Source organism: Bufo gargarizans, chromosome 8 (assembly GCF_014858855.1).
Source record: "Bufo gargarizans isolate SCDJY-AF-19 chromosome 8, ASM1485885v1, whole genome shotgun sequence".
Classification (NCBI taxonomy): Eukaryota; Metazoa; Chordata; class Amphibia; order Anura; family Bufonidae; genus Bufo; species Bufo gargarizans.
Genome location: NC_058087.1, coordinates 97,650,713 through 97,670,981, shown reverse-complemented (window position 1 = coordinate 97,670,981; position 20,269 = coordinate 97,650,713). Strand labels below are relative to the sequence as shown.

General features: G+C 44.8%; 1 protein-coding gene across 1 annotated transcript in view; it reads left to right on the top strand.

Annotated features, from left to right (window-relative positions):
* TRPM2 (transient receptor potential cation channel subfamily M member 2) overlaps positions 1-20,269 on the top strand; it is a 1,289,439-nt gene that overhangs the window by 228,582 nt on the left and 1,040,588 nt on the right. The window contains exon 6 of the mRNA XM_044304068.1: positions 3,045-3,225. Within this exon, the coding sequence (XP_044160003.1) occupies positions 3,045-3,225 (181 nt within the window). The remainder of the gene's footprint in view (positions 1-3,044; positions 3,226-20,269) is intronic.

The window sequence follows — 20,269 nt, the reverse complement described above, 5'->3', positions numbered from 1 at the left end:
ATTTTTGTTCCACACCATTTGGATGTTTTTTCAGTTTCCCACTACATGATATGCAATAGTAAATGGTGCCATTAAAAAAGTACAAGTACAAAAACAAGCTGTTATGGCTCTAGGAATGCAGTGAGTGAAAAATTCAAATGCAAAAATTAAAATTTGCAGGGCCCTGAATGGGTTAACTGTAGTAGAAATATTTGTAGTAGAAATCCGCTCGCATCAGACTTTGTGTAAGGAAAGGTAAATCTCTTCACGACACAGACAAAGGTGTTATCATGTTCAGTTCTGCTGAGCAATGCCCCCCTCCTGCCCAGTCTGTTCACTTTTATTTAGTATGGGTCTAACAATAGAAAAGGGGCTGGCCCATCATCCGACCACTTACTTCATGTAACAAGGATACAGGAAGTGATGACACAGGAAGATGAGAAACCACCATCATTTAGAATAACATAGCCAGCGAACACACACATATCCCATTACCACCGGAGTGAACTTTATCCAGCTTTGCTCAGTGATCAATGCCAAATAAAGTTACTATGATCCTCATGCATGTTTATTTGCAGGACAACGTCATTTTCTCCAGCGACTGATCAGGCGCACTAGAGACAACAAATGCACGTTCCTTTCATACATTGTTCTCCTAACAAATGCATCCACGCCAAGCCAATAAATCCACGTCTTGCGCGGGGGCGCTAGCCGGCATCCATACATCAGCCAACAAAACACTGCTCTGCTGAACACATCAGTCTCCCCTGGCCCACAGTCCAGCGCATAGCACATTGGACCATTCTCCGACAGAGACCTCTGCGCCCGGCAGCTGTGTCTCCACATACACAGGAAGATATTCACTCCAATGGTTTACCCTGACACTGAGAGACATGATGACAATACACAATATATTAAAAACACATCCTAATAAAATGTCCACAACATAACTAAGATGTTTGCCTGGCAGAGCAGTCTGGTCAACATGCATTTAAGAACGGTGAACAGTTTTCGTTGCATCATACATATACAGCGCTGTGTGGGAAGTCACTTGTACATGTACAGCACATGTCAGGAAAGGTTTAATAGTAATAAGTACAGTGGATATGAAAAGTCTACACACCCCTATTAAAATGTCAGATTTCTGAGATGTAAAAAAATAAGACAAAGATAAATCATTTCAGAACTTCTTCTACCTTTTAATGTGACCTATAAACTGTACCACTTAATTGAAAAACAAACTGAAATCTTTTTGGTGGAGGGAAGAAAACAAACAAAACTAAAATATAACTAGGGATGTAGCTGTGTTCAGAATTAAGCAATCACATTCAAAATCATGTTAAATAGGAGTCAGCATACACCTGACATCATTTAAAGTGCCTCTGATTAACCCCAAATAAAGTTCAGCTGCTCTAGTTGTTCTTTCCTGAAATTTTCTTAGTCGCATCCAACAGCAAAAACCATAGTCCACAGAGAGCTTCCAAAGCATTAGAGGGATCTCATTGTTAAAAGGTATCAGTCAGGAGAAGGGTCCAAAAGAATTTCCAAGGCATTAGATATACCTTGGAACACAGTGAAGTCATCATCAAGTGGAGAAAATATGGCACAACAGTGTCATTACCTAAAACTGGAGGTCCCTCCAAAATTGATGAAAAGACAAGTAGAAAACTGATCTGTGAGGCTACCAAGAGGCCTACAGCAACATTAAAAGAGCTGTAGGAATATCTGGCAAGTATTGGCTGTGTGGTACATGTGATAACAATCTCCCATATTATTCATATGTCTGGGCTATGGAGTTGAGTGGCAAGGCAAAAGCCTTTTCTTACAAAGAAAAACAAGACATCACCAAAAGAACACCATACCCACAGTGAAGCATGGTGGTGACAGCATTATGCTTTAGGGCTGTTTTTCTTCAGCTGGAACTGGGGCCTTAGTTCAGCTAGAGAGAATTATGAACAGTTCCAAATACCAGTCAATATTGGCACAAAACCTTCAGGCTTTTGCTAGAAAGCTGAACATTAAGAGGAACTCCATCTTTCAGCATGACAACGACCCAAAGCATGCATCCAAATCAGCAAAGGAATGGCTTCACCAGAAGAAGATTAAAGTTTTTTGGAATGGCCCAGCCAGAGCCCAGACCTGAATCCGATTGAAAATCTGTGGGGTGATCCGTAGAGGGCTATGCACAGGAGATGCCCTTGCAATCTGACAGATTTGGAGTGTTTTTGAAAAGAAGAGTGGGCAAATCTTGCCAAGTCAAAATGTGCCATGCTGATAGACTCATACCCAAAAAGACTAAGTGCTGTAATACAATCAAATGGTGCTTCAACAAAGTATTAGTTTAAGGGTGTGCACACTTATGCAACCATATTATTTTATTTTTATATTTTTTCTTCCCTCTACCTAAAATATTTCAGTTTGTTTTTCAATTGAGTTGTACAGAAAAAGGTGGAAAAAGTTCTAAAATGATTTATCTTTGTCTAATTTTTTTTACATCACAAAAACCTGACATTTTAACAGGGGTGTGTAGACTTTATATATCCACTGTACTTATTACTATTAAACCTTTCCTGACATTTTTACAGGGGTGTTTAGACTTTTTATTTCCATTGTATATTACAGAGTTTCTCATATTCACCTGAACTATTCATTTAGGAAAATATGTTTATTACTGGATGTATTCTTTAACTGTAAACCTACATGTTAAAGGCAGTGTATCACCTCCCCAAACCATAATGAGTACATGATTTGCCCTGCTGAAGGTGACTCCCAATCGCTAATTTCAATGTGCATGTGGCTCATGAGTCCTCTCTGTATAATATTGTGCCAGTTTGTGGACGCACAGTAGGAGGATGTGGGTTAGTATGCACATCTACATTAGCTATCATCTGCAGCAGTACTTAATTTATGACTGTACTTAATCAAGCTTGGGGGAGGTGGCAAACTCTTTTTAAGGCCATTGCATGAAAATAAATATGTATTTACTTCATTTGGGTCAATATTTTATGTGTTTGACACATTTTCCTTTTAACTTTCATCATACAGTTTTTTTTTCTTTTCTTAAGGGATCTTTTCCAGCTCAGTATCAGATAGATGAAGAAAGCCAAGGAAGTCTTTCTTGCTTAGACAATAATCACTCTCACTTTATTCTTGTGGATGATGGGACAAATGGCAGATATGGTGCTGAAATTCTTCTAAGAGCCAAGCTGGAGAAATTTATTTCAGAACAGACCAAAGAGAAAGGAGGTAAAAGAGGTTAGATTTGTTGTAAATATTACCTTTGGCATGGGTGTGGTTATAGAGATACAAAAAAAAAAAAAAAAAAAAGTAAGAGTAAAATTGTACAGATAAATTAATTTATTTGTCTGGAAATCCACTGCATTCATGAATAATGTTGATGGGGGTGACAGATGTGACCTTAACACTTAGATGCTGCAGTTGCTATTGACCATGATTTAAATGGCATTAAACAGCCAGGAATTAAAGGGGTTGTCTCACTTCAGTAAGTGGCATTTATCATGTAGAGAAAATTAATGCAAGCCACTTACTAATGTATTGCTATTATCCATATTGCTTCCTTTGCACTATACACTGCTTGTTTCCATGGTTACAGACCACCCTGCAACCCATTAGTGGTGGCCGTACTTTTTTTTTAAGTTTTATATAAACTTTATTCTTTTCTTTCTTAAAACATATAATTATTCATCTCATCAATAACATAATGTAGAATATTCAACATTACTACTACAGCAAATGTTATTAGTTATCGCCCGAGCACCCACCCGCCCTGGGGGAAGAGGGGGAGAGAGAGGAACGAGGAAAAAAAAAAAATCTCAACATAATATGGCCATTTATTCCAAATCTCGTCAAATCCTACTGGATTTTTAGTGTAGCACTCGGAAACCCGTTGAATTTTGATAAGATTAGCTACTGCTTCACGCCACTGTCCCACTGTGGGCGGATCTTCTTTTATCCATTTCCTGAGTATAAGGAGTCTAGCTTGAAATAGTACTTTACCCAAAACCAATCGTACTTCCTTCTTTAATTTCAGATGTTCAGTTTCTCCCAATATACAAACTACTGGATCTTCAATCACATGAACATCCGGGAATACAGATACAATCTCTGCTATCTCTTTTCAATATCTGAAAAGTCTGGGACATCTCCAAAAACAATTAATTAAATCTGCATCCCTTTCCCTACATTTTGGGCAATTATCCGACATTCTAACACCCATTTTCTTTAACATCTTAGGAGATCGATGTAATCTATGTACTATAAAGAATTGTGATATTTTGTGTGAACCCCTATCCGACACCGTTGGGTAACTTCTAAGGGCATCTTTCCATTTCTCATCAGAAAAGAGAGGCTGAAGTTCTTTTTCCCATTTTTTTTTTAGCTAGTATTGTAGTCCGTTCTTTCTTTCCTTCCATCAATATCCTGTATCTTTTTTTTGTAGTACCTCTTTTTTCTCCTCCGTCAGTAAATTTGTATATTCGATCTGATTGTTCCTTTCTATATTTATCTAGTTTTACCACTGTCCTCAAAGCGTTCCTGAACTGGAAATATTTGTAAATTTCCTTTTGGGGGATCCCAAACTCCCTAGCAAGTGTATTAAAATCCTTCAATTTATCTTCTTCAATTACTTGAGCTAAATATTTTATCCCCTTTTTTTCCCAGTCAATATAACTCCTGATCGTTTGGAGTTCCTTCAAGTTTAAATTTTTCCAAATACGTGTATATTGAAGAATCCCTTTTATCCCGAGTAATTTTTTAATCTGCCCCCATATGTGATCCATTGCATTCATAATTCTATTTCCTGTAATATTTTTATCAAGTGTGCCCAATTCCATTATCTCTAAGTGATTAAGTTCCCCTCTCCAACCCATTTTATTTAGTTCCTGTATTCCCACTAAACTGTTCAAACTATCTCTTATCTGACTATATTGTGTTATCAAGTAGTACATAAACCAGTTTGGAACCGCCAAACCACCCTCTCTCACTGGGAGCTGAAGCACTTCTTTTTTTATCCTAGGGATAGAGCCTTTCCATATAAATTCCCCCATTAGGCGATCAAATAATCTAAATATCTTCTGCGGGAGTCTTATTGGGGCATTTTGTAACACATAAAGTACCTTTTGGTAGAAAAATCATTTTTATTAGATTTACCCGACCTTGAATGGAGAGTGGTAATCTTTTCCAAATATGTATTTTAGTTCTAAGTTCTTTTATTACGGGAAGTACGTTTAGTTTTTCATAGTCTTCTATATTGCCAGAGATTTGTATACCTAAATATTTAAAACTCTTGTGTTTCTCAAGTACTTGAACCCTTAAATCCCTCCCTAACTGCCCGTCACAGAGTACCATCATATGGGATTTCGCCCAGTTAATATTTAGTCCAGAAAAAGCGCCAAACTTATCTATTTTATCTAATACCCTAATAAACTGATCCCCTGTGTTGTGCAGAAATATCATCGGCATACATTAATAATTTTTCGTCTCCTTCTGCATATTGAAAACCTTTTATCTCCCTATCGTTTCTTATTGTACTTGCAAGGGGCTCAATTGCTATAGCAAATAATAGTGGAGAGAAAGGGCATCCCTGCCTGGTGCCCCAGTAAAGGGCAAGAGGCAGGGACAAGCTACCGCCCACCATCACTCTAGCCCTTGGGTTGGAATATATAAGCTGAATGCATTTTATAAACCCCTCGCCTATACCAACCCTTTTTAAGACTGCCCATAGATACTCCCATTCAATACAGTCGAATGCCTTTTGAGCATCCAATGAAAGTATTGCTTTGTCACCTGGTTCTGTTCTGTTAGCCTCAATATTAAGGTACAACCTTCTTATATTTAAATATATTGTTCTACCAGGTATAAAACCAGTCTGATCTTCATGGATTATACCTTTAATCACTTTGGAGAGCCTCTCTGCCAGAACCTTTGCCAGGATTTTGACGTCCGTGTTCAACAAAGATATTGGTCTATAGGATCCCGGGTCTAGTTGATCTTTGCCCTTTTTTGGGATCAATGTAATAATTGCCTCTTTCATAGAGTCTGGTAGATCCCCTATCCTCTGTCTGTTGTTATTAATTCCGGTATTAAAACCCGGGCAAAGACCTTATATATTTTAAAGGGAAGGCCGTCGCACCCTGGTGTTTTTGCGGATTTTACTTTACACAAAACTTCATTAATTTCAGCGATTTATATTTCTCTATCCAAATATTCCTTTTGGGCCTGGGATATCTTACTCCAAGCAATCTAATCTAAATATGAGTCCAACTCTAATCTTGAATATCGTACCCTAGTTTCATAGAGTTCCTGGAAGTACTCCCTAAAAACCTTTTTAACTCCTTCCGGTGTGGTGATTATTTTGTCTTTATTATCTCTAATTACCCCCAGCCAAGATTTACCTCTTTGGTTTTTTACAATGCCTGCCAAAATTTTTCCCACTTTTTCTCCCTCTGAAGCCAGTCGGAACCCTTGGAAGAACAGTTCTTTCCTACTTTTCTCAAGCTGATATATTTTTAGTTTTTCCTGTTCTTCCTCCCATTCCTTCCTATTTTGTTCGGTAGGATTAATCATATATGCCCTACTTACTTCTTGTAATTTCTTTTCCAATAGATTACCACTTTACTTATAAATTTTTTTCCAGTAATTTACCTTTTTAAACAAAAGTCCTTTCGGGACTGCCTTGGCTGTGTCCCATACTATCAGTCTATTGGCAGAATTGTTGTTCTCCTGGAAAAAAAAATGTATTTCCTCGATTATACTGTCTGTATCTGAGATATATGACAACCAATGGGAATGTGGTGGCCATACTTGCATACTATAGGAAAAAGCACTAGCCTATGTGATCTCCCATAGCCCGGCCACCAGAAAGTCAGACTCTTTTTTTCTCTAGTATGCAAGTACGACCACCAGTGATGAATTGCATGGTGGTCTGTAACCATGGAAACAAGCAGTGTATAATTGAATGGAAAAATGATTCCAGACAGCAAAGAAACAATATGGATAATAACAATACATTAGTAAGTGGCTTGTATTACATTTCTTACTGATATGAGACAACCTCTTTAACCACTTCAGCCCCGCTAGGTGAAACCCCCTTCATGACCAGAGCACTTTTTACACTTCGGCACTACACTACTTTCACCGTTTATCGCTCGGTCATGCAACTTACCATACAAATGAATTTTACCTCCTTTTCTTCTCACTAATAGAGCTTTCATTTGGTGGTATTTCATTGCTGCTGGCATTTTTACTTTTTTTGTTATTAATCAAAATGTAACGATTTTTTTGCAAAAAAATTACATTTTTCACTTTCAGCTGTAAAATTTTGCAAAAAAAACCGACATCCATATATAAATTTTTCGCCAAATTTATTGTTCTACATGTCTTTGATAAAAAAAAAATGTTTGGGCAAAAAAAAATGGTTTGGGTAAAAGTTATAGCATTTACAAACTATGGTACAAAAATGTGAATTTCCGCTTTTTGAAACAGCTCTGACTTTCTGAGCACCTGTCATGATTCCTGAGGTTCTACAATGCCCAAACAGTAGAAAACCCCCACAAATAACCCCATTTCGGAAAGTAGACACCCTAAGGTATTCGATAATGGGCATAGTGAGTTCATAGAACTTTTTATTTTTTGTCACAAGTTAGCGGAAAATGATGATGATTTTATTTTTTTTATTTTTTCTTACAAAGTCTCATATTCCACTAACTTGCGACAAAAAATAAAAAATTCTAGGAACTCACCATGCCCCTCACGGAATACCTTGGGGTGTCTTCTTTCCAAAATGGGGTCACTTGTGGGGTAGTTATACTGCCTTGGCAATTTAGGGGCCCAAATGTGTGAGAAGAACTTTGCAATCAAAATGTGTAAAAAATGACTGGTGAAATCCAAAAGGTGCACTTTGGAATATGTGCCCCTTTGCCCACCTTGGCAGCAAAAAAGTGTGACACATCTGGTATCGCCGTACTCAGGAGAAGTTGGGGAATGTGTTTTGGGGTGTCATTTTACATATACCCATGCTGGGTGAGAAAAATATCTTGGTCAAATGCCAACTTTGTATAAAAAAATGGGAAAAGTTGTCTTTTGCCAAGATATTTCTCTCATCCAGCATGGGTATATCCGTTCTAGAAACAAATGCCTAAAGAGGGCCACACTTGTGTAAAAATTGTCCACATAAAGATGGTACCCCTTGCCGAATAAGGGTGACACCAAGTCCCAAACTGTCTTCCCACTGCTCCCCAGGTAGTCAGGGCAACCGACCGGCTCCAGGGTCTGATCTTTTCCCTCATAGACCCGGAATTTGTGGGTATAGCCTGTGGCCCTTTCACAGAGCTTATACAATTTGACCCCATACCGGGCGCGCTTGCTTGGGATGTATTGTTTGAAGCCAAGGCGCCCGGTAAAATGTATCAGGGACTCGTCTATGCAGATGTTTTGCTCTGGGGTATAAATATCTGCAAATTTCTGGTTAAAATGGTCTATGAGGGGCCGAATTTTGTGGAGCCGGTCAAAAGCAGGGTGGCCCCTGGGACGGGAGGCGGTGTTGTCACTAAAGTGCAGGAACCGCAGGATGGCCTCAAAACGTGCCCTGGACATGGCAGCAGAGAACATGGGCATGTGATGAATCGGGTTCGTGGACCAATATGACCGCAATTCATGCTTTTTTGTCAGGCCCATGTTGAGGAGGAGGCCCAGAAAAGTTTTAAGTTCGGAAACTTGGACTGGTTTCCACCGGAAAGGCTGGGCATAAAAGCTTCCCGGGTTAGCGGTGATAAATTGTGTGGCATACCTGTTTGTTTCGGCCACAACTATGTCTAAAAGTCAAGAACAGCTCAAAAAATCCCAGGGCCGAACCGATCTGAGCTGTCTCAACCCGAACTCCAGACTGGGCAGTGAAAGGGAAAACTACGGGTGCGGCTGAAGTTGGGGACTGCCAATCAGGGTTTGCCAGCACCTCTGGGATTCTAGGGACTCTACGGGCACGTCTTTGCGGTGGCTGCGACGGGGTCACTACTGCACGTGCCACCGTACCAGCTTCAACTGCTCTTCTGGTGCTCGCTACTTCACCAGGTTGTACGGCAGTGCTGGTACTAGGTCCAGGGAGGGCTGGGCTGCTGGTGTATGCCTCACCACGTAATCCGACAGCACCAGCCCCACTCTGCTGCTCTTGAAGCGGATCCTGCGCAACCTGCGGTCTAGCGACACGGGGCCGGGTACGCCTGGTGGTATCAGGGACCTCAGCCTCCTCGTCCGAACTTTGGGTCAGAGAGCCTCTGCTTTCTACAGGTTCGTATTCTGACCCGCTGGATTCATCAGATGAGGGTTCCCACTCCTCATCCGACTGGGTCAGAAGCCTGTAGGCCTCTTCAGAGGAATACCCCCTGTTAGACATGTGGGCAACTAAATTTAGGGGTATTCCCTGAGACTACCCAAGAAAAAAAAAGCAAGCCTGTCTTACAAAGGGGAGGCTAGCGAAGTACCGGAGGCCGCTGCGGTTGATAAAAAATATCAAAACTGATTTTTTTATCGCCGCAGTGCGTGTAAAGTGAATGTGCAGTGATCAAAAAAAATATTTTTTTTGTCACTGCGGTGGGGCGGGTGTGGGCGAACGCACGTGTGGGTGACCGATCAGGCCTAATCGGGCAAACACTGCGTTTTGGGTGGAGGGCGAACTAAAGTGACACTAGTACTATTATAGATCTGACCGTGATCAGTTTTGATCACTTCCAGATACTATAAAAGTACAAATGCTGATTAGCGATACGCTAATCAGCGAATAATGGACTGCGGTGCGGTGGGCTGGGCGCTAACTGATCGCTAACTACCTAACCAAGGGACCTAAACTATACCTAAAACCTAACGGTCAATAACAGTGAAAAAAAAAAGTGACAGTTTGCACTGATCACTTTTTTCTTTTCACTTGTGATTGACAGGGGTGATCAAAGGGGTGATCAAAGGGTTAATTGGGGTTCAGGGGGGTGATCAGGGGCTAAAGTGTAGTGTTTGGTGTACTCACTGTGAAGCCTGCTCCTCTGCTGGATCCAACCGACGAAAAGAACCAGCAGAGGAGCAGGCAGCCATATATCAGATCATATTTACTAATATGATCTGCTATCTGGCACTTTGATTGGATTTTTAAAAAATCAGCAACCTGCCAGCCACGATCATTGGCTGGCAGGTTGCTGACGAAATACTTCTCGACGAAATGCCAGCGCGAACTGCGCACGCGCGGGCGCATACTCGCGTCATCTCGCGTCTCGCGAGATGACGCGTATATGCGTGACTGTGCGCAGCGCTGCCACCTCCGGACCGCACATCTGCGTTAGGCGGTCCGGAGGTGGTTAAGTTAGGAATGAACAAACCTTTTGATGTTTGGTTTGGTTCAGTTTTGCTGAATTTACGTAAAATTTAGGTTCGGAACCAAAGTGATTACAATTGCTCAGCAATTGATATATAGAATCTTATTGTCTCCTGGGACTCCTAGGAATTTTTAGGAAAAGGTCCTCTCTCTTTATATTTTTTTTTTATTTATGACATTTTGCTTTTTCTTTCCCCCCTCTCCTTCCCCCAGCTCTTGAATGCAATGGCAGCAATAGCAAATCATGTCAGAGTGACACTGACATACAAAGTTATGTGGAAATTTATTCCTTGACAGAGTTAGTATGCCTGCGCATATGACATGCACAAGTGCTACATGTCAGAAGAAAAAATGGCTTGTTCTGAACGAGCCTAGAAAAATTCTCCCTTTTAATTGGGAGCAGCAGTAAAGTGTGGATGTGGAAAGGGTAGGGCAATAGAGGCACATGGCTGCAATAGTAACAGCAGCAGAGCAGCATAGCGTAGAACATACGAGGGGTGTTCAACATGCTATGTACCCTAGCATGTTCTATGGTCTATCAGTGTAAGGCCTCTTGCACACAGCAATTGTGTGCCCATGGCCTTATTGCGGCCCGCATACGCTTGGTCCGCAATACAAGGGCACCGGCCAGTGTGCACTCCGCATCACGGATGCGGATGCATTCACTTGAATGTGTCCACAATCACGGAGATGTGGAACGGAAGCACAATCGGAACCCCACAGAAGCACTACAGAGTGTTTCTGTGGTGTTTCTGTCCATGCTGCCACACAGCAATAAAATAGAATGTGTTCTATTTTTTTGCGGTGCGGACGGATCACGGACCCATTCAAGTTGAATGAGTCTCAATTAGAGTTGAGCGAACACCTGGATGTTCGGGTTCGAGAAGTTCGGCCGAACATCCCGGAAATGTTCGGGTTCGGGATCCGAACCCGATCCGAACTTCGTCCCGAACCCGAACCCCATTGAAGTCAATGGGGACCCGAACTTTTCGGCACTAAAAAGGCTGTAAAACAGCCCAGGAAAGAGCTAGAGGGCTGCAAAAGGCAGCAACATGTAGGTAAATCCCCTGCAAACAAATGTGGATAGGGAAATGAATTAAAATAAAAATTAAATAAATAAAAATTAACCAAAATCAATTGGAGAGAGGTTCCATAGCAGAGAATCTGGCTTCCCGTCACCCACCACTGGAACAGTCCATTCTCAGATATTTAGGCCCCGGCACCCAGGCAGAGGAGAGAGGTCCCGTAACAGAGAATCTGTCTTCATGTCAGCAGAGAATTAGTCTGCATGTCATAGCAGAGAATGAGGCTTCACGTCAGCCACCACTGCAACAGTCCATTGGCATATATTTAGGCCCAGCACCCAGGCAGAGGAGGGAGGTCCCGTAACAGAGAATCTGTCTTCATGTCAGCAGAGAATTAGTCTGCATGTCATAGCAGAGAATGAGGCTTCACGTCAGCCACCACTGCAACAGTCCATTGGCATATATTTAGGCCCAGCACACACACAGGCAGAGGAGAGAGGTCCCGTAACAGAGAATCTGGCTTCATGTCAGCAGAGAATCAGTCTGCATGTCATAGCAGAGAATGAGGCTTCACGTCAGCCACCACTGCAACAGTCCATTGGCATATATTTAGGCCCAGCACACACACAGGCAGAGGAGAGAGGTCCCGTAACAGAGGATCTGGCTTCATGTCAGCAGAGAATCAGTCTCCATGTCATAGCAGAGAATCAGGCTTCACGTCAGCCACCACTGCAACAGTCCATTGTCATAAATTTAGGCCCAGCACCCAGGCAGAGGAGAGAGGTCCCGTAACAGACAATCTGGCTTCATGTCAGCAGAGAATTAGTCTGCATGTCATAGCAGAGAATGAGGCTTCACGTCAGCCACCACTGCAACAGTCCATTGGCATATATTTAGGCCTAGCACACAGGCAGAGGAGAGAGGTCCCGTAACAGACAATCTGGCTTCATGTCAGCAGAGAATCAGTCTGCATGTCATAGCAGAGAATGAGGCTTCACGTCACCCACCACTGCAACAGTCCATTGGCATATATTTAGGCCTAGCACACAGGCAGAGCAGAGAGGTCCCGTAACAGACAATCTGGCTTCATGACAGCAGAGAATCAGTCTGCATGTCATAGCAGAGAATGAGGCTTCACGTCACCCACCACTGCAACAGTCCATTGGCATATATTTAGGCCTAGCACACAGGCAGAGCAGAGAGGTCCCGTAACAGACGATCTGGCTTCATGTCAGCAGAGAATCAGTCTGCATGTCATAGCAGAGAATGAGGCTTCACGTCAGCCACCACTGCAACAGTCCATTGGCATATATTTAGGCCTAGCACACAGGCAGAGGAGAGAGGTCCCGTAACAGACAATCTGGCTTCAGGTCAGCAGAGAATCAGTCTGCATGTCATAGCAGAGAATGAGGCTTCACGTCAGCCACCACTGCAACAGTCCATTGGCATATATTTAGGCCCAGCACCCAGGCAGAGGAGGGAGGTCCCGTAACAGACAATCTGGCTTCATGTCAGCAGAGAATCAGTCTGCATGTCATAGCAGAGAATGAGGCTTCACGTCACCCACCACTGCAACAGTCCATTGGCATATATTTAGGCCCAGCACCCAGGCAGAGGAGGGAGGTCCCGTAACAGAGAATCTGTCTTCATGTCAGCAGAGAATTAGTCTGCATGTCATAGCAGAGAATGAGGCTTCACGTCAGCCACCACTGCAACAGTCCATTGGCATATATTTAGGCCCAGCACACACACAGGCAGATGAGAGAGGTCCCGTAACAGAGAATCTGTCTTCATGTCAGCAGAGAATTAGTCTGCATGTCATAGCAGAGAATGAGGCTTCACGTCAGCCACCACTGCAACAGTCCATTGGCATATATTTAGGCCCAGAACACACACAGGCAGAGGAGAGAGGTCCCGTAACAGACAATCTGGCTTCATGTCAGCAGAGAATTAGTCTGCATGTCATAGCAGAGAATGAGGCTTCACGTCAGCCACCACTGCAACAGTCCATTGGCATATATTTAGGCCCAGCACACACACAGGCAGAGGAGAGAGGTCCCGTAACAGAGAATCTGTCTTCATGTCAGCAGAGAATTAGTCTGCATGTCATAGCAGAGAATGAGGCTTCACGTCAGCCACCACTGCAACAGTCCATTGGCATATATTTAGGCCCAGCACACACACAGGCAGAGGAGAGAGGTCCCGTAACAGACAATCTGGCTTCATGTCAGCAGAGAATTAGTCTGCATGTCATAGCAGAGAATGAGGCTTCACGTCAGCCACCACTGCAACAGTCCATTGGCATATATTTAGGCCCAGCACACACACAGGCAGAGGAGAGAGGTCCCGTAACAGAGAATCTGTCTTCATGTCAGCAGAGAATTAGTCTGCATGTCATAGCAGAGAATGAGGCTTCACGTCACCCACCACTGCAACAGTCCATTGGCATATATTTAGGCCTAGCACACAGGCAGAGGAGAGGTTCATTCAACTTTGGGTAGCCTCGCAATATAATGGTAAAATGAAAATAAAAATAGGATTGAATGAGGAAGTGCCCTGGAGTCCAATAATATATGGTTATGGGGAGGTAGTTAATGTCTAATCTGGACAAGGGACGGACAGGTCCTGTGGGATCCATGCCTGGTTCATTTTTATGAACGTCAGCTTGTCCACATTGGCTGTAGACAGGCGGCTGCGTTTGTCTGTAATGACGCCCCCTGCCGTGCTGAATACACGTTCAGACAAAACGCTGGCTGCCGGGCAGGCCAGCACCTCCAAGGCATAAAAGGCTAGCTCTGGCCACGTGGACAATTTAGAGACCCAGAAGTTGAATGGGGCCGAACCATCAGTCAGTACGTGGAGGGGTGTGCACACGTACTGTTCCACCATGTTAGTGAAATGTTGCCTCCTGCTAACACGTTGCGTATCAGGTGGTGGTGCAGTTAGCTGTGGCGTGTTGACAAAAGTTTTCCACATCTCTGCCATGCTAACCCTGCCCTCAGAGGAGCTGGCCGTGACACAGCTGCCTTGGCGACCTCTTGCTCCTCCTCTGCCTTGGCCTTGGGCTTCCACTTGTTCCCCTGTGACATTTGGGAATGCTCTCAGTAGCGCGTCTACCAACGTGCGCTTGTACTCGCGCATCTTCCTATCACGCTCCAGTGCAGGAAGTAAGGTGGGCACATTGTCTTTGTAGCGTGGATCCAGCAGGGTGGCAACCCAGTAGTCCGCACAGGTTAAAATGTGGGCAACTCTGCTGTCGTTGCGCAGGCACTGCAGCATGTAGTCGCTCATGTGTGCCAGGCTGCCCAGGGGTAAGGACAAGCTGTCCTCTGTGGGAGGCGTATCGTCATCGTCCTGCCTTTCCCCCCAGCCACGCACCAGTGATGGACCCGAGCTGCGTTGGGTGCCACCCCGCTGTGACCATGCTTCATCCTCATCCTCCTCCACCTCCTCCTCATCCTCGTCCTCCTCGTCCTCCAGTAGTGGGCCCTGGCTGGCCACATTTGTACCTGGCCTCTGCTGTTGCCAAAAACCTCCCTCTGAGTCACTTCGAAGAGACTGGCCTGAAAGTGCTAAAAATGACCCCTCTTCCTCCTCCTCCTCCTCCTCCTCCTGGGCCACCTCCTCTTCCATCATCGCCCTAAGTGTTTTCTCAAGGAGACATAGAAGTGGTATTGTAACGCTGATAACGGTGTCATCGCCACTGGCCATGTTGGTGGAGTACTCGAAACAGCGCAACAGGGCACACAGGTCTCGCATGGAGGCCCAGTCATTGGTGGTGAAGTGGTGCTGTTCTGTAGTGCGACTGACCCGTGCGTGCTGCAGCTGAAACTCCACTATGGCCTGCTGCTGCTCGCACAGTCTGTCCAGCATGTGCAAGGTGGAGTTCCACCTGGTGGGCACGTCGCATATGAGGCGGTGAGCGGGAAGGCCGAAGTTACGCTGTAGCGCAGACAGGCGAGCAGCAGCAGGATGTGAACGCCGGAAGCGCGAACAGACGGCCCGCACTTTATGCAGCAGCTCTGACATGTCGGGGTAGTTGTGAATGAACTTCTGCACCACCAAATTCAGCACATGCGCCAAGCAAGGGATGTGCGTCAAATTGGCTAGTCCCAGAGCTGCAACGAGATTTCGCCCATTATCACACACCACCAGGCCGGGCTTGAGGCTCACCGGCAGCAACCACTCGTCGGTCTGTTGTTCAATACCCCGCCACAACTCCTGTGCGGTGTGGGGCCTGTCCCCCAAACATATGAGTTTCAGAATGGCCTGCTGACGTTTACCCCGGGCTGTGCTGAAGTTGGTGGTGAAGGTGTGTGGCTGACTGGATGAGCAGGTGGAAGAAGAGGAGGAGGAAGCCGAGAAGGAGGAGGTGGCAACAGGAGGCAAAGAATGTTGCCCTGCGATCCTTGGCGGCGGAAGGACGTGCGCCAAACAGCTCTCCGCCTGGGGCCCAGCTGCCACTACATTTACCCAGTGTGCAGTTAGGGAGATATAGCGTCCCTGGCCGTGCTTACTGGTCCACGTATCTGTGGTTAGGTGGACCTTGCCACAGATGGCGTTGCGCAGTGCACACTTGATTTTATCGGATACTTGGTTGTGCAGGGAAGGCACGGCTCTCTTGGAGAAGTAGTGCCGGCTGGGAACAACATACTGTGGGACAGCAAGCGACATGAGCTGTTTGAAGCTGTCTGTGTCCACCAGCCTAAATGACAGCATTTCATAGGCCAGTAGTTTAGAAATGCTGGCATTCAGGGCCAGGGATCGAGGGTGGCTAGGTGGGAATTTACGCTTTCTATCAAATGTTTGTGAGATGGAGAGCTGAACGCTGGCGTGTGACATGGTTGAGACGCTTGGTGACGGAGGTGGTGGTGGTGGTGTTGGTGGTACATCCCCTGTTTGCTGGGCGGCAGGTGCCAACGTTCCTCCAGAGGCGGAGGAAGAGGCCGAGGCGGCAGCAGCAGAATAGGCCGAGGCGGCAGCAGCAGAAGAGGTAGCAGGGGGAGCCTGAGTGACTTCCTTGGTTTTAAGGTGTTTACTCCACTGCAGTTCATGCTTTGCATGCAGGTGCCTGGTCATGCAGGTTGTGCTCAGGTTCAGAACGTTAATGCCTCGCTTCAGGCTCTGATGGCACAGCGTGCAAACCACTCGGGTCTTGTCGTCAGCACATTGTTTGAAGAAGTGCCATGCCAGGGAACTCCTTGAAGCTGCCTTTGGGGTGCTCGGTCCCAGATGGCGGCGGTCAGTAGCAGGCGGAGTCTCTTGGCGGCGGGTGTTCTGCTTTTGCCCACTGCTCCCTCTTTTGCTACGCTGTTGGCTCGGTCTCACCACTGCCTCTTCCTCCGAACTGTGAAAGTCAGTGGCACGACCTTCATTCCATGTGGGGTCTAGGACCTCATCGTCCCCTGCATCGTCTTCCACCCAGTCTTGATCCCTGACCTCCTGTTCAGTCTGCACACTGCAGAAAGACGCAGCAGTTGGCACCTGTGTTTCGTCATCATCAGAGACATGCTGAGGTGGTATTCCCATGTCCTCATCATCAGGAAACATAAGTGGTTGTGCGTCAGTGCATTCTATGTCTTTCACCGCTGGGGAAGGGCTAGGTGGATGCCCTTGGGAAACCCTGCCAGCGGAGTCTTCAAACAGCATAAGAGACTGCTGCATAACTTGAGGCTGAGACAGTTTCCCTGGTATGCATGGGGGTGATGTGACAGACTGATGGGGTTGGTTTTCAGGCGCCATCTGTGCGCTTTCTGCAGAAGACTGGGTGGGAGATAATGTGAACGTGCTGGATCCACTGTCGGCCACCCAATTGACTAATGCCTGTACCTGCTCAGGCCTTACCATCCTTAGAACGGCATTGGGCCCCACCATATATCGCTGTAAATTCTGGCGGCTACTGGGACCTGAGGTAGTTGGTACACTAGGACGTGTGGATGTGGCAGAACGGCCACGTCCTCTCCCAGCACCAGAGGGTCCACTAACACCACCACGACCATGTCCACGTCCGCGTCCCTTACTAGATGTTTTTCTCATTGTTATGGTTCACCACAACAACAAATATATTATTTGGCCCAATGTATTGTATTCAAATTCAGCGGGATATAAATTTGAGGCCTAGTATTTAGGCGCTGGGTGACCGGTATGGATTTAGTGACAGAATTAGACTTGGAAATGCACAGAAGCGTGTGTGTGAAGTTATTCTGAATGACCCTATGTGCACCTTCAATATGATCTACCCTTTTAGGGATAGATTTCAAATAGCTCTGATATAGCAGAAACGACTAAATTATGAAATTGCTAAATTGGGAATTGTATTTCAACCCAGAACAAAAAATGTGCTTTGACGGACACTAAATAACTTTCCCAGCCACAACAGGACAGCGGTAACGAGAGATTTAGCGGGATATAAATTTGAGGCCTAGTATTTAGGCGCTGGGTGACAGGTATGGGTTTAGTGACAGAATTAGACTTGGAAATACACAGTAGCGGGTGTGTGTGAAGTTATTCTGAATGACCCAATGTGCACCTTGAATATTATATACCCTTTTAGGGATAGATTTCAAATAGCTCTGATATAGCAGAAACCACTAAATTATGAAATTGCTAAATTGGGAATTGTATTTCAACCCAGAACAAGAAATGTGCTTGAACGGACACTAAATAACTCGCCCAGCTAAAGCACTAAGGACAGAATTAGCGGGATATAAATTTGAGGCCTAGTATTTAGGCGCTGGGTGACAGGTATGGGTTTAGTGCCAGAATTAGACTTGGAAATACACAGTAGCGGGTGTGTGTGAAGTTATTCTGAATGACCCAATGTGCACCTTGAATATTATATACCCTTTTAGGGATAGATTTCAAATAGCTCTGATATAGCAGAAACCACTAAATTATGAAATTGCTAAATTGGGAATTGTATTTCAACCCAGAACAAGAAATGTGCTTGAACGGACACTAAATAACTCGCCCAGCTACAGCACTAAGGACAGATTTAGCGGGATATAAATTTGAGGCCTAGTATTTAGGCGCTGGGTGACAGGTATGGGTTTAGTGCCAGAATTAGACTTGGAAATACACAGTAGCGGGTGTGTGTGAAGTTATTCTGAATGACCCAATGTGCACCTTGAATATTATATACCCTTTTAGGGATAGATTTCAAATAGCTCTGATATAGCAGAAACCACTAAATTATGAAATTGCTAAATTGGGAATTGTATTTCAACCCAGAACAAGAAATGTGCTTGAACGGACACTAAATAACTCGCCCAGCTACAGCACTAGGGACAGATTTAGCTGGATATAAATTTGAGGCCTAGTATTTAGGCGCTGGGTGACAGGTATGGGTTTAGTGCCAGAATTAGACTTGGAAATACACAGTAGCGGGTGTGTGTGAAGTTATTCTGAATGACCCAATGTGCACCTTGAATATTATATACCCTTTTAGGGATAGATTTCAAATAGCTCTGATATAGCAGAAACCACTAAATTATGAAATTGCTAAATTGGGAATTGTATTTCAACCCAGAACAAGAAATGTGCTTGAACGGACACTAAATAACTCGCCCAGCTACAGCACTAAGGACAGATTTAGCGGGATATAAATTTGAGGCCTAGTATTTAGGCGCTGGGTGACCGGTATGGATTTAGTGACAGAATTAGACTGGGATATGGCCAAAAAATAAACAGACTATTGCTGGTTAAATGCACTTGGTGTGACAGCTTCACCCTGATGTAGGCTTTAGCCAAAAAACAACCACACCATTGAGGGTTAAATGCACTTGGTGACAGGCGCAGCTTGCCCCTGATTTAGTATATGGCCAAAAAATGAACAGACTATTGCTGGTTAAATGCACTTGGTGTGACAGCTTCACCCTGATGTAGGCTTTAGCCAAAAAACAACCACACCATTGAGGGTTAAATGCACTTGGTGACAGGCGCAGCTTGCCCCTGATTTTGTATATGGCCAAAAAATGAACAGACTATTGCTGGTTAAATGCACTTGGTGTGACAGCTTCACCCTGATGTAGGCTTTAGCCAAAAAACAACCACACCATTGAGGGTTAAATGCACTTGGTCGCAGCTTGTGCTGGCGCACCACAAGACACAAAATGGCCGCCGATCACCCCAGAAAAATGTGACTGACAAACGGTCTGGGCAGCCTAAAAACAGTGAGCAATTGAGGATCAGCAGCTCAATGATCCACAGCTGCAGATCGATCAGTTAATCAAGTCCTTTGGAGGAGTTAATCTGCCTAATCTCGCCCTACTGTCGCAGCCGCAACCTCTCCCTACGCTAATCAGAGCAGAGTGACGGGCGGCGCTATGTGACTCCAGCTTAAATAGAGGCTGGGTCACATGGTGCTCTGGCCAATCACAGCCATGCCAATAGTAGGCATGGCTGTGATGGCCTCTTGGGGCAAGTAGTATGACGCTTGTTGATTGGCTGCTTTGCAGCCTTTCAAAAAGCGCCAAGAAAGCGTCACAAAAGCGCGAAGAAAGCGACGAACACCGAACCCGAACCCGGACTTTTACGAAAATGTCCGGGTTCGGGTCCGTGTCACGGACACCCCAAAATTCGGTACGAACCCGAACTATACAGTTCGAGTTCGCTCATCCCTAGTCTCAATCTGTCCCGGCCGCCACACGGAACGGACCCACAACGGCCGCGTGCAAGAGGCCTTAGAGAAATGAGCTTGTCTGTGCAGGTTGAAACATGTCTGGATATGCAATACCCACAGCAGCAATTCAGTCTGATGAAAGCACTGGAAGTGACAGGATTGCAAGTGCAGTACAGTGTGGGTCCACAAAGAAAGTGATGGATCTGGAGCTTTGTTTTGGGATTAAATTCCTTACAAAGGAAGAAAAGATGCCTAAAGAAATCAATGAAA